The following is a 13,231-nucleotide window of genomic DNA, read 5'->3' on the forward strand; positions in this document are numbered from 1 at the left end:
CTGGGGAGGAGTATGCAGGGTTTGAAGGCCTGCCCCCAAGCATTGCACATCTTCAGTTACTCATCTGACTTCTGAGATCTCATCTGCAAAGCCCCCGCCCCACACACTTCCATATTTGAAGCTGTCAGGGCCAGAACTGGGAAGCTCGGTTTCTGGGGCAACTGAATTTTACATGACCGTACTGCATTATAGCAGTCATTCTCCCATTCCAAATTGCCTACCACAGCCTTCCACAAATGGTTATATTACATCTTCCATCACTGCTGACCACCAACTAAACTGACTAGGGCACAGGTGAGAGGGACCCAGTTTGGGGGAAGGCTGTTCTAACAGGAAGGAGGCTCTTATCTACCTCCCCACACCCCTGAAGCTAACAGGGAACTTTCTGAGAATACACTTAGTGCTGTTGCTCAACTCCTGGTGAACACTTCCTGCTAGTGGATGTGGTCTGCAACAATGAAATGTCAAGGGCAGTGAGTCGTGCTAGCTGTGCGTAGAGCTGGCTGGGGTTGGGAGTTGCCGTCCAGCAGATTTCCCCCCTTAACCTAAAACTGGCCACTCGCTTCCCTTATCTTCCCCAGTTTTATATTTATAGTCACCAAAAATTGCCAGTGGGGAAGATTTCAGTCGTAGACTTGGGGAGTATTTAAAATGCAGCAAATCTCATGCCATTTATTAGGGCGAAAATATCACACAGATGTGCAATATTTGGTTTGGTTTATTAATTTTAAAAGTGTCAAAAAAAATATGGGGGCAAAAAAGCAGTAGATCTATTGAGTTCAGAAGAGCTTGGGATTATGTAAGAAAAAGGGTGTGTGTGTGTGTATATGAGAGATAAATGTTATTAGGTGTGGTGATTCAGCCTCTGCAAGAACTGTTTATGCATGGTTGCTTAAAACTTTATATATTACATGTTGCTTTATACCTTTGACGTAGGGGTGGGGAACATGTGGCCCTGCTGATATTGGACTTCAACTCTTATCTGCCCTTAATGGTTAATCTGATCCAGCATGGTTGAATTTACGTTCTCAATTGACTTCAAAAGAGGATTAGACAAATTCGAGGATTTGCCATAGTTACATGAGCCATAACAGATATAGTCTCCACTGTCAAGAGTTGGCATCACAAGTGGGGAGAGGTTGCTGTGTTGTTTTCAGGTCCCTCTTGTGGACTTTGCAGCCAGAGAACAGGATGTTGGACTTGATGGACCTCTGGCCTCATCCAGCAAGGCTTTTTTGATGTTCTAAATGTCCCAGTAGTTGCTCATAAGCCTAGCAGTTTTAGAGATGTCAGAGCATAAGAGCTGCTCTGCTTGGACTGCTTCTAGTCTCGGATCTGGTTTCCCACTGTGACGAACTGAATGTCCTGTGAGAAACATAAAAGCCAGGACATAAAGGCAAAAGCATCGTGCCTCATCCTGGAGGCAGCTCTTGTGGCTAGTTGCTATCTATACCCTTCTCCATGAATTCTTCTAAACCCCTTTTAAAGTTTCTCCTGGGAGAAATAGTTAAATGTGCTGCGGGAAGAAGTTGTTTTGTGTCCTGAATCCCCCTACCCTCTTTTAGTTTCCTTGAATGACCCTTCAGCTCTTAGTGTTATAAATACAGGAAAAAAAGCTTCTCTCCATTTTCGATGTACCATACATAGTTTTAAACATCTATAATAGTCACCTGCCTTCCTTTTTTCTTTTTGCTAAATGAAACTCTTCAAATGCAATAACCTTTCCCGCCACTGTGTGTCTTTCTGCTACGGTATCCCAACAGCTCACACCATTGCTTTTGTACAACAGCATAATGATAGTGGCGGTCTTATTTTTTCCACCCTTTCTCTAGCAATACCTAGATGGAGTTTACATCCCCCCCCTAAAAAAAACAACACCTGCCCCATGCAGAGTTGACATTTTCACAAAGCTATCTGTTTTAGCCTCCAGAACTCTCTTCTTGGTCAGTCACTACAAGCACATATGTGAGGTTAGGAATTCATTTTGCCCTAATCTGCATGACTCTGGACATTTGCTTCTTTGCCTGCCTGCTCCAAGAGTCTGATCTTTTCGATTAGCTCATCTTCCTCATCGTAGTGAAAATAACTAGAGCAGAGGGTGGGGAACCTCAGACGGGAGCCAAATACAGCCCTCCAGACCTGTCCAGTTTGCCCTCCAGTTTGTCCTTGAACGCTGATGATATTTCTCTCCCTTACTCGGTGGAGATTAGAGGGCTGTTTGAGTAGAAATTAGCCTACTGTACAAAGGTAGCATTTACATTTGTTGCTCCACCCAACTTTTGCCTCTGGCCCCACCTACCACCGACATGTGGCCCTCAGGCTGAAATAACTTAACCGTCCTGGAACAAGAGGGATCACAGGTTGAGAGGCTACTATATGTTGTTGTTGTTGTTTAGTTATGTCTGACTCTTCGTGACCCCATGGACCAGAGCACACCAGGCACTTCTGTCTTCCACTGCCTCCCGCAGTTTAGTCAAACTCATGCTGGTAGTTTCGAGAACACTATCCAACCATCTCATCCTCTGTCCCCTTCTCCTTGTGCCCTCCATCTTTCCCAACATCAGGGTCTTTTCCAGGGAGTCTTCTCTTCTCATGAGGTGGCCAAAGTACTGGAGTCTCAGCTTCAGGATCTGTCCTTCCAGTGAGCACTCAGGGCTGATTTCCTTCAGAATGGATAGGTTTGATCTTCTTGCAGTCCATGGGACTCTCAAGAGTCTCCTCCAGCACCATAATTCAAAAGCATCAATTCTTCGGTGATCAGCCTTCTTTATGGAGGCTACTATATAGTGACCATTAAATTTTCCTGTAGAGTAGCTAACTTAGCTCCACTGCGAGACAATCATTTTGTTGACCTTCAGTACTTGGTAAAGCAGACCATATAACACCCCCCCAACCTTTGTCTTGCCCAACCCAACAGGCATATTCCTCTCACATATTGCAACAGGTCACAGGTGACATTATGGGTTGCAACCTTTGCCGTAATGTCGGGAAATTAACCTGTGTTCCTTTTGAGAAAGGCACAGAGGAAATGCTCACTCTTCATTATGTAAACTGATTTTATTTCCTTTTTAAAAAACTGATTTCTGAAGAGAACCAATAAAACAGCAAACAGAAGATTTTTTTAAAAAAAAGGCAGACGTGAAATACTGTTCTCAACAGCGGTCTAGAGCAGGGATGGGAGCTTGGAGCCGCCCAGCTCCCATCTGTCCCAAACAGCTGGTCAGACAAGGTTAGGGATGAAGGCAGTTGAAGCCCAATGACACCTGGAAGGAGCCACAGGTTAGCCAGACCCTGTTCTAGAGCGCCTGTTCTACCTATACATCAGTTTCAGCTACTCAAAGCAATAAAACTGCCTGGTGGCCTCAAAAGATTGGTAAGGAATCAGAAGGGAAAAAACCACACAGGGCTCGCTTGGCTGAGAAGGCACAAGCTGGTGCCACAGCAGGCTAGGGAGTGTGTGCACCTTGGTGTGACAGACCACATTAATTGGCCTTTTTTTGTGCGGGGAGGAACAAGCAGGCAGCTTATCTTTTATGGGAGGCGTAGCCCCTTGACGAGCCTCCTTCCACAAACAAGGGGAGGCTACAGCTGTTTGAGAGGAGAAGCATCCTGATTCCTTAGCGTGGAGACATGTGAAGGCCTGGGGTGCAAAGCCCACCTCCGCTTGCAACCCTGGAGCAGGGCAGCAATATTGCTTGGGAGTTCTAATCTTTGGAAAGGAAGGAGCCACATTTCTGAGCAAGCTATCCAAGAAGTTAGGGGGAGACAGGAGGCTCGTAGGACCCAGAAAGGGTTGGTCCCGAAGCTTCACAGCAGCGTCCGACTCTTCTAGCCTCTTCGTAACATCCTGCTGCCCACTGGACAGTGAAACCACCAACCTAAAGCCATCAGTCCAGCTGCAGTAAACTGAAAGATGTGCCAAGCATTTTCTGCTGGAAAGTAACCAAAGCTGGCTGCCTTTGACAGTCATCTAAAACCTGGCAAGTCGTGCCCAGGTTACAAAAGGTGACTAGCGGGGAGGGCAGGGACGGACGAGAACAAAAAATAAAAAGTTATTTATAAGGGTATGCCCAGATTGCTACAGAAGGAAAACACCTTCTCTTATACATATTGCTGTACGAAAAAAACAAAGCCACTTTCTGGACTTTGGACAATTGAAGGTGTCCATTCATTCCAAGTGCCCAGTTCAAAAATTCGTCTGTATTAACTCTGCAAACTAAATGCCCTTGGCAGCTTGTGCGTCTTCATAGATTCCCCCCTCCCCCCGCAATATTACAGGGCAACGAACCCCCTCAAAAGCCCACGGCCTTGATTGGCAGCACAAGTGGGTACCTGCTTGTGGGGCTAAAGAACATTCACAGCAGGAGGGAGAGAAAGAGAGCAAGGCAAATTTGGGCTCTTTTTAAAAATATAAAGATATATATATATATATATAAATATGCGTTATGATTCGACAGCAAGTCCGCTACTGTTGCAAAGAGCATACGCTTCTCGTTTGTTCCCTCCGCTGCTCCATCGGCCCGGGCACCCAGCTCTGCTTTCATATGGGCTTATACAGCAGCGTAGTGACATATTTCTTCTTGTAACGGTGGGTAGCGCTGAGCACCATGACCCCGTCCTAGGAGAGAGTTGTGAAGAGAGGGAGATCAGAAGACGGAGCCGTCTAAACACAGGCAGACAGCAACGACTTAAGCCGCCACCTTACCTTGATGGAAAGGGCATAGAGGTGATTCAGCATGACGTGATTCGGCTCGGGAAGCAGGGCAGGATCGCACTAAAGAGGGCGACAAAGGAGAGTAGTTCAGGACACGGATGAAGAACCCTTTTTCAGCTCAAGGGCCACGTTCCCTCTCGAGGAGCCTACCGGGGCCACATGGCTGTTGCAGGTGGCACCAAAGTCAAGTCAGTGGAGCATCACTGCATCCCAGCAATACACAAGGGGCAGGTTTCTGCACCACTGTTGTCTCCACCCAACCAAGTCAGAGGCACTGTCGCAGTTCACAGACACATTCCAGCCAGGCATAGGCTTCTGAGGAAAGGGCAGAGGGGGGTCAGTGAAGGTGTGGTTTGGGGGGAGACGTGCAATTTAAGGAGAGGGTGTGGCTAAGGGAGACTCCTAAGGGCCAGGTACACAGCCCCAGAGGTTTGCATTTGACCCCCAAGCACTCTACCTGATTTAGAAGAGTCTGGATTTGATATCCCACCTTTCACTCCCCTTCAGGAGTCTCAAAACGGCTAACATTCTCCTTTTCCTTCCTCCTCCACAACAAACACTCTGCAGCTGCATGTGGAGGAGCGGGGACGCGAACCCGGTTCACCAGATTACGAGACTACCGCTCTTAACCACTATACCGCACTGGCTTTCTTTAGGACTAAAAGGTAAAATGACCGCTGACCATTAGGTCCAGTCGCGGACGACTCTGGGGTTGCAGCGCTCATCTCGCTCTATAGGTCGAGGGAGCCGGCGTTTGCCCGCAGACAGCTTCCGGGTCATGTGGCCAGCATGACTAAGCCGCTTCTGGCAAACCAGAGCACCACATGGAAACGCCATTTACCTTCCCACTGGAGTGGTACCTATTTATCTACTTGCACTTGACATGCTTTCAAACTGCCAGGTGGGCAGGAGCTGGGACCGAACAACGGGAGCTCACCCCGTCGTGGAGATTCAAACTGCCGACCTTCTGATCAGCAAGCCCTAGGCTCTGTGATTTAGACCACAGTGCCACCCGCATCCCGATTTAGGACTAGGGCTGGGCGATATCTGGTTTTCAGCATCGTGATATATCGCCAGCAAAGCATTGTGATATACCAATATATCACAATATCTGAAATAAGGATTGGCGCTATGTAGAGGCAATGGCTGGCTTCACGGTCTTCCCCGCATTGTGATTTTTGCCGGCGCCTGCTCTTGTGATTCGCCTGCCCCCAGCACGAGGCAGTGGAGCAGAGTTAATGCGCTGCAGGAATCAAGAGAAACATTGGCTGGTTCCATAGTTTTCCCCACATTGTGATTTGTGCATAGCACACACACATTGTGATTTGCGATATATTGCCAGGTCAAAAATTATGAAACCGATATCCCAATATGGACTTCAAACCACTTTTGGACAATATGTAGCCTAGCCCTATTTAGAACTTTGAATACAAAATCAGGAAAGCCACTAGGGGCCACCAGAGGACCCTTGTACATCTACCAAATACATTTTTTTTGTAGCATGAAATAAACTTTCCATTCCTGTGGAAGCTTCTGAAATGCAAACCCAAGCATGACCAGTTTATTAAGAAAACAGGATGCAAGGTGGGGCAAGGCTTATTAATAATTATAATAATAATTATAATTATAATAATAATAATAATAATAATAATAATAATAATAATTATTATTATTATTATTATTATTATTATTATTATTATTATATTTGTATACCATCTCCCTTCCATGTGTAAATCTGAGGGCAGTTCACAGCATAAAAATACAAGATAAAAACACATAATAAGAAAAAAAGAAACCAATAACCCTCCTCGCCAGGTTAAGTCAAACAATTCAGAATTTCAGTCTCACTGCGCCACCTCTGTTTTCAAATGGAGAATCCCCACATAAAAACTGCCCAAAGCTGGTAAGGACACACCAGCTTACACAGCGAATTTGATTTGGGGGGGAAAGCGGGGGCTTGCTTCTATCTTCACGTTTCTCTACTCACCGAAATCCCAGTGTCTTTGTTTAGGATAACCTGCAGGAGGTGCGGAGGAAGAATAGGGGGGGACTTGAAGCGCTCTTCAGGCTTACAGATGTAGGGTTCCTGGTGGTAGGGTCCGGGGGGTGAACTCGACAGCTCTGCTCAGGGAGGAGAGGGGAGAGAGAGGGGAGGTTCCTGTGGTTAACCTTGGTCTATTTGGGGGAAAGCACTTCTAAACAATTTCCCATTTCAGCCGTGGTCTGGACTCCCCAAAGGTTTCCTTACTTGATTTCTACACTTTACCACTGAATGCCATTTATTCAGCAAACTTTACTGCCTGTTTGCCCATTTAAGAGAGATCCTTTTGGCACTCTCTGCAATGCCTTTTTCAACAACAAAAATCATTATCATTGTTGAATTTATTGCCCATCCTTCGCCACCAGGTCCCAGGGAGGGCTACGACAATTTAAAACTTGGTATTAAAAACAGTTAAAAGGTTTAGAATGTAACTGATCAACATCTGTATAGCTAGATCATTTCTTCTAGCTCATCCATGGGATGTTCCAAGACAGCAGAACAACATTTGGGCGAATAATATATTATGCCTTTAATTCTGGATGCTGCTGCTGTTCTTACCACCCTGGACAATTTGGTACCCTCAGGAAACTTCGCTACCTCACTGCTCACATCTAACGCCAGGCCAAGTTTAAAAAGCACAGGCCCCAATACCAATTCCAGTGAGGAGGACACTTTTTACACCTCTCCACTGTGAGATATGTCCATTTATTCCTATCTGGTGCTTTCCGTTCTTTGATCCATAAGGGATCTTATCTCACGATTGCTAAGCTTACTCGGGAGTCCTTGCTGAAGAACTGTTTGAGACTCTTAAGTGCACAATGTCTGCTCGATCACCACTTTCCGTGTGGTTACTGACACTCTCAATAATGTGCCGGGAGGAACAAAGTCCTCCAGGATTAACTGTGCATTCAGACCATCCTCACTGCCATGAAACAAATAGTGTTCAATGATGTCACTGCTGCAAAATGCACCGCTAGACACTAAACCCTGGACCAAGGCAACACAGCACCCCCAACCATGGAGAAGCACGACACCAAGATACCTACCAGATACATCTGAGGACTTTTGGGAGTCCACCATTAAAGCATCAAATACTTCAAAGTCTGTTTTCTTCACCTGGATGACGTTGTTGACTGTCCCCAGCTGGCTGGTTACTACAGGCTAGGAAGAAAACCAAGGGGCAGCTTGTAAATCGCTTTGGGGTGCCTCATGGGAAGAGATTGGAGGGGAAGGAGAAGGAACAGAATATAGACCAGCAAAGCTCTACTTTGCATCTCCAAAATAGGCTCCACCCCATAGCTTTTGGGAACCTCCAGATTGTTAGACTCCAGCTCCCATCAGCCCCGGTCAGAGTGGCCAATGGTCAGGGATGATGTCAGCAACACCTGGAGGGGTACAGGCTCCCCATTCATGACCAAATCTCAGGCCTTCCCAGGGAAGGATGTAGGAAGATTTTTTTAAAAAGGAGAAGTCTTCGGCTGAGTGTCTGACCAACGGCAGGTGCCCCACTGGTTCATTACAGAAAGAAGTCAATTGTCAAAATTGATTTGCGCAAGGATATACGTGACTTTATGCTGCTACGTCAAGTGATGGCCTCCATATGTAAAAGGGCCACCACCTTTGATGTGAACTATCATCCCTAAAACAACACACTTTCCAATGCACCCGGCATTTCGCATGTTCATCTGCCAGCAACCAATCACGGAGAAATTAAAGAAGGCGGAGGCATGGATGCATGAACCAGCCCTTCATGATGGCCAAGTAAGATGATTGAAAAAGGCAATATTACCTCTGCAGGATCATGTGTCCATTGACCATCCACATAAAACTTGTATTGGTGTTCGCCTTCTGGGAGATCAAGAATTGCTACAAAGTTATTGTGGCTATAAATGAGAGAGGGAGGGGATTAAAAAGAGAGGGAGAGAGGGGGGGGGATACAATTAATCCTTTACCATAGAAAGTGAGTCAGCTAAATAATAATTAAAAAGTCTGAATCTGAAGAGTGGTCCAATCAGAAGGACAATTTTTGCCTCTTCCCATTCTGCAGACAACCCACCCCAATATACTGGAATGAAACACACAGTACCATCCTGTCCACCAAAAGCAAAACCCCAACAGCTGTTTGTGAGTGCGATTGTAGGCCGCTCTTGCTTAGAGGCTGGGGATTTGCAGTGATGTTTTGTTGCAAGACTGGCTCCCCATGCCCATAAAGGTGAGCTGCTCTTGAAAATGAGCATTGGCTTCACCACCCGTATTTGATAACAGCATGGCACCAAGCTCAGCCCACTTTTCCTGCTCTTGTAGGAAACTGCAGTAGGGATAGACACTGTAAATACCCTTTAAAACATATTGGGCATCCTCACCAAGAGAGCAAACAAAGGTAGCCCAGACCAAGCCACAAAGATGCTCACCTCCGCGTCAGTGGAAGTTTGCTCCAGTTGTTAAAAGAGCCAGACAGAAAGACCTCTTTGCCTCCTCCGGTCCAGCGAAAAACAGTTGGCCGAGCTTGTGTAGGAGCCTTATCATTCACCTCGACATCATGCTGCCAGGCCAGGAATTCTTCTTTTTCCTTGCCAAGCTGCGTAGCACAGGGAGGGAGGAATATGTGATGTAATAGCCAAGTCTTAGTAAAAATTCAGTTCCTCAATCTGTTTTAGTGGCTAAGGGGTGGGTCATTTAGGGTCCACTTGCATAGCTGGATTTCTCCTTCCTATCCCTTCTCCAGGCACTCCCAAAATCTTATCCCTAGGATCCCACAATCTTCTGAAGGAGACCTTTGCTCCATTGGGCCTACATACCATTATCTGACTGCCTCCTAGCAGAGGGTGAAGGAGGTGGAAACAGACATTCAAATGACTCAGCGTTTGCCTAGGTCTGACTTGGAGGGGACCCACTGAAATTAACAGATCCAAGTTAGATATGTCTATTGCTTTCAGTGGGTCTGTTCTGAGTGGTACTAATGCTTGATGTAACCCAATGGCCAATCCCCCCTCTCTAAAAACAGAAAAACCAACTGGCTGCTGGAGCTTCTGCAAGAGTAAACAGGTGCCTGTCTCACATCCTTCAAAATGGCAGCATGAACCCTTTTACTCGGCTTTCCCAGTGAATGAGGGCGAACGCCTGAGGTCACATACCTTTATTTCCTCGGCGTGGAACATGTCGGCGTCTTCAGGGCTGTCCATCAAGATCTTCGGCCGGTCTCCATCCTTTGTTCCTCCGCTATCTCTCCGAGGTGTCTTGTGGCTCCCTTGACGCTCCACACCGGCCCGCTCACTGCTCGTGTTCCCCATTGCTCTTCAGATCCCAAAGAGAAAGGCAGCCACAAATCTCTGCAACAAATCAGGTGCCGGAGAAACCAGAGGCTGTTCAGTCGGCATAAACAAACAGCCCAGCTCACAATCTAATAAGCAATGGGCAGGAGAATGACAAGCTGGTGGTGAAAATGAGCCAGTGTGGTTTACTGCTGGCTTTTGACTGCAGAGATCTGGTTTGAAAGCCCTGCTGAGCTACAAAGTCCACTATATGTGTTGTTTGATTGGTTTGTCTCTTGTTTGTTTGTTCCTGTCTTGAAGCCAATGATGCCATTTGGCTGGGGATGAACACCAGGCACACAAGGCTTGTGTCCTGTAGAGAGAGAAGCTTAGAACCTGTGTGGTGTCACAATTAAAGTGCCTGAGAGACCTGGGGTTCAAATCCCCACTCAGCCAGGAAGTTCAATAGTTGACCTTGATTCACTCCCCATCCCTCCCAGCCTAAACTACTTCACAGGGCTACTGAAAGGCGAGGATGGGGAAGGGAGCAAAAAGGCCCTTGGCTAATTGGTGGAAGGATGGAATAAAAAATAAAAATGGAATGAGGTGAAAGCATAGAAGGTCCCTGGAAGCATCTCCAGCTGAAAGGAGCAACATCTGCCATGAAGATCACTAGATGACCTTGGGTCACATTCTCAATCTAATCTCCCTCACAGGGTTGTTGTGAAGATAAAATAGAATCTGCAACCTGTGCTCCTCAGAAGGCCAAGCAAGACAAATATATTCTTTTTAACTGTCATCTGCCCCAGCTGCAACAAAGCATGTCTCTCCCTTATCAATCTCTACTGCCACAACAGGCACTGTAACCTTCCAATAGTTTGACTTCACCCACAAAGGCACACTCCTCCATTGTCTCCCGAGACAGACGGATGCCAGCAAAATATTCAGCCTTTTCTCTAAGAAGCTAAAGATAGCATAATGGTTCTCCCATCTCTTGTGAGATAGGTGAGCCTGAGTGTGTATGACTGGACCAAGATCACACAACAATCTATAGCTTCCAAATGAGGAAAACACTTCACCTGGGTCCCAACAAAGTGCGCTCTACTAAATAAAGCTATTAAGCTTTAAACATGCACAACTCAAAAAAAACCCGGGAACCTGAACATTTGGAAGATTCAGGACAGACAAACAGGAAGTCCTTCTTCACACAGCATCTAATTCATCTGCGAAATTAGCTGCCACAGGATGTAGTGACAGTCACGAACTTGGACAGCTTTAAAAGAGAATTCAACAAATTCATGGGGGATAAGGCTTCTACTCTAGATGGCTGCTAGCCTCTACTGTCAGAGGCAGTAAACACCTCTGCATGCCAGCTGCTGTGAATCGCAGGTGGGCAGAGTGCTAGTGTACTCAGGCCCTACTTGAAAACTTCCCTTTGGGCCAGTGTGAGAACAGGATGCTGGAACCAGACGAGTCCCTTTCACCTGATCCAGCAAGGCTCTCTCACCTGCTGTGAGTTGTGTTCAAGCTGTGACTTGTCCTTCAGGACCCTCCCTCCCCAGTAACATATGCAACCCCTAAGTACCACCAGTCAAGAGGACATCCAGCAGAAGATGCATAGAATCATAGAACTGGAAGGGACCACAAGGGTCATCTAATCCAACCCCCTGCAACACAGGAATCTTTTGCCCAATGTGTGGGGCTCGAACCCATGCCTTAGCATCTGGTTGGCTTCTCTGAGAACAGGATGCTGTCGGCTTGACCCAGTATGGCTCTTACGTTTTTATAGTACAAAAGGACTGGCATAGCTACAACTCTTGAAGGTTTAGCTCAAGTTGTGAATGACTCACCCTTTGACACCCCCCACCCACCCACCTCCCGCCCCTAATATTTGCAACTATTTAAATATCCCCACTTATAAAAAGGATATCCAGCAGGAAAAGAAAGGAAAGACCCCTCTGTGCCAAAGACTCCAGAGAGCCACTGTTGGTGGAACTATAAAACACTGGGCTAAAGGGACGAATAATCTGATCTGGTTCAAGGCAGTTCCTAATATAGCTAACATATAAATTCAAATCTAACATATAAATTCAAATAGTGATGTATGGAAGTGAGAGCTGGACCATAAAGAAGGCTGATCGCCGAAGAATTGATGCTTTTGAGTTATGGTGCTGGAGGAGACTCTTGAGAGTCCCATGGACTGCAAGAAGATCAAACCTCTCCATTCTTAAGGAAATCAGGACAGATCCTGAAGCTGAGGCTCCAATACTTTGGCCACCTCATGAGAAGAGAAGACTCTCTGGAAAAGACCCTGATGTTGGGAAAGATGGAGGACCCAAGGAGAAGGGGACGACAGAGGAGGAGATGGTTAGATAGTGTTCTCGAAGCTACCAGCATGAGTTTGACCAAACTGCAGGAGGCAGTGGAAGACAGGAGTGCCTGGCGTGCTCTGGTCCAGGGGGTCACGAAGAGTCGGACATGACTGAACGACTAAATAACAACATAAATTCAAAGTCTGAGAGGCAAGTGGCACCGGATGTGCGCGAAGAACCTTCCTTTCACCTCTAGCGCCGCGCAGGGAAATGGGCTTTTCAAAAGGCTCGCTTGGTGACCTTGGGCCAGTCCCCTCCTCTCAGCCTGGACCTTCCTCGCATTAAACAGCAACACTCGCGTGCTAAACAGCAGGCAAAGAATTATCCTCTGCACATGCTCAGGAGCCCGGTGCTCTCCTGCCCGGGGAGGGGAAGGTTCCGGGGCTCAAGCAGCCTCTTTGTGCCGTGGACCGAGGAGGGACTCGCCGCAGCGCCCGCCCGCTTCCTCTTCACTCACCTGCAAGCGGCTCCGCGACTCTCTTCTCGGGGTCCCCGGGCAACAGCCGTTCTCGCCACTTCCGGTTTCTCCCCGGCCGCCTGAGAAAGAACTTCCGGTCTCGGGGAGATCCTGGCGGCGCAGCTGAACTCTAGTTCTTACTGCGCATGCGGGTGCGCGAAGCAGGCAGGAGGCGGGGCGGGGCGGGAGCTTGCCGGAATTTAAAGGGGCCGCGTCGCCTTTTTGCCTTCTGCTCCGGCGGCGAGAGTTCTAGGAAGCGTCACTCGCCCCCGAGCCTCATCGTCTAGTTTGTTCCCAGCCCCGCGCCGCCCAACAGACTCCTGGAAATGGATGAGGAATCTAAATGGTTAGAAGGAAGGAAATTGCACTCCGTACATGCTCAGAGGCTCCCTCTGT

The 13,231-nt window shown here is 47.3% G+C and overlaps 1 protein-coding gene and 1 long non-coding RNA gene across 2 annotated transcripts; one reads left to right on the plus strand and one right to left on the minus strand.

The window, feature by feature from the left end:
• Positions 1 to 1,124: 1,124 nt before the first annotated feature.
• LOC309330505 lies at positions 1,125 to 4,262 on the plus strand. Its single transcript, XR_014151454.1, has 2 exons — positions 1,125 to 2,368; positions 2,776 to 4,262. It is a non-coding gene; the product is annotated as an uncharacterized lncRNA (long non-coding RNA).
• Positions 3,039 to 12,987, minus strand: PRKAB1 (protein kinase AMP-activated non-catalytic subunit beta 1). Its single transcript, XM_081842114.1, has 8 exons — positions 12,836 to 12,987; positions 9,890 to 10,084; positions 9,167 to 9,333; positions 8,545 to 8,638; positions 7,802 to 7,916; positions 6,702 to 6,835; positions 4,706 to 4,774; positions 3,039 to 4,618 (listed from the first exon to the last, which is right to left on the minus strand). The coding sequence occupies exons 2-8, from the start codon at positions 10,043 to 10,045 to the stop codon at positions 4,541 to 4,543; spliced, it is 813 nt and encodes a 270-aa protein (XP_081698240.1). The 5' UTR covers positions 10,046 to 10,084; positions 12,836 to 12,987; the 3' UTR covers positions 3,039 to 4,540.
• Between the last annotated feature and the right edge of the window lie 244 nt (positions 12,988 to 13,231).

Source organism: Podarcis erhardii (genome assembly GCF_964252035.2).
Source record: "Podarcis erhardii genome assembly, chromosome: 15".
NCBI lineage: Eukaryota > Metazoa > Chordata > Lepidosauria > Squamata > Lacertidae > Podarcis > Podarcis erhardii.

What these genes read in the sequence shown, in the direction of transcription:
- PRKAB1 (XM_081842114.1), bottom strand. Translation starts at nt 10,045, where the DNA reads ATGGGGAACACGAGCAGTGAGCGGGCCGGTGTGGAGCGTCAAGGGAGC. An exon ending in TCCACGCCGAGGAAATAAAG is followed by an intron (nt 9,334 to 9,889) that starts GTATGTGACCTC and finishes TGTGCTACGCAG; the next exon opens with CTTGGCAAGGAAAAAGAAGA. An exon ending in GGACACATGATCCTGCAGAG is followed by an intron (nt 7,917 to 8,544) that starts GTAATATTGCCT and finishes TTTTCTTCCTAG; the next exon opens with CCTGTAGTAACCAGCCAGCT.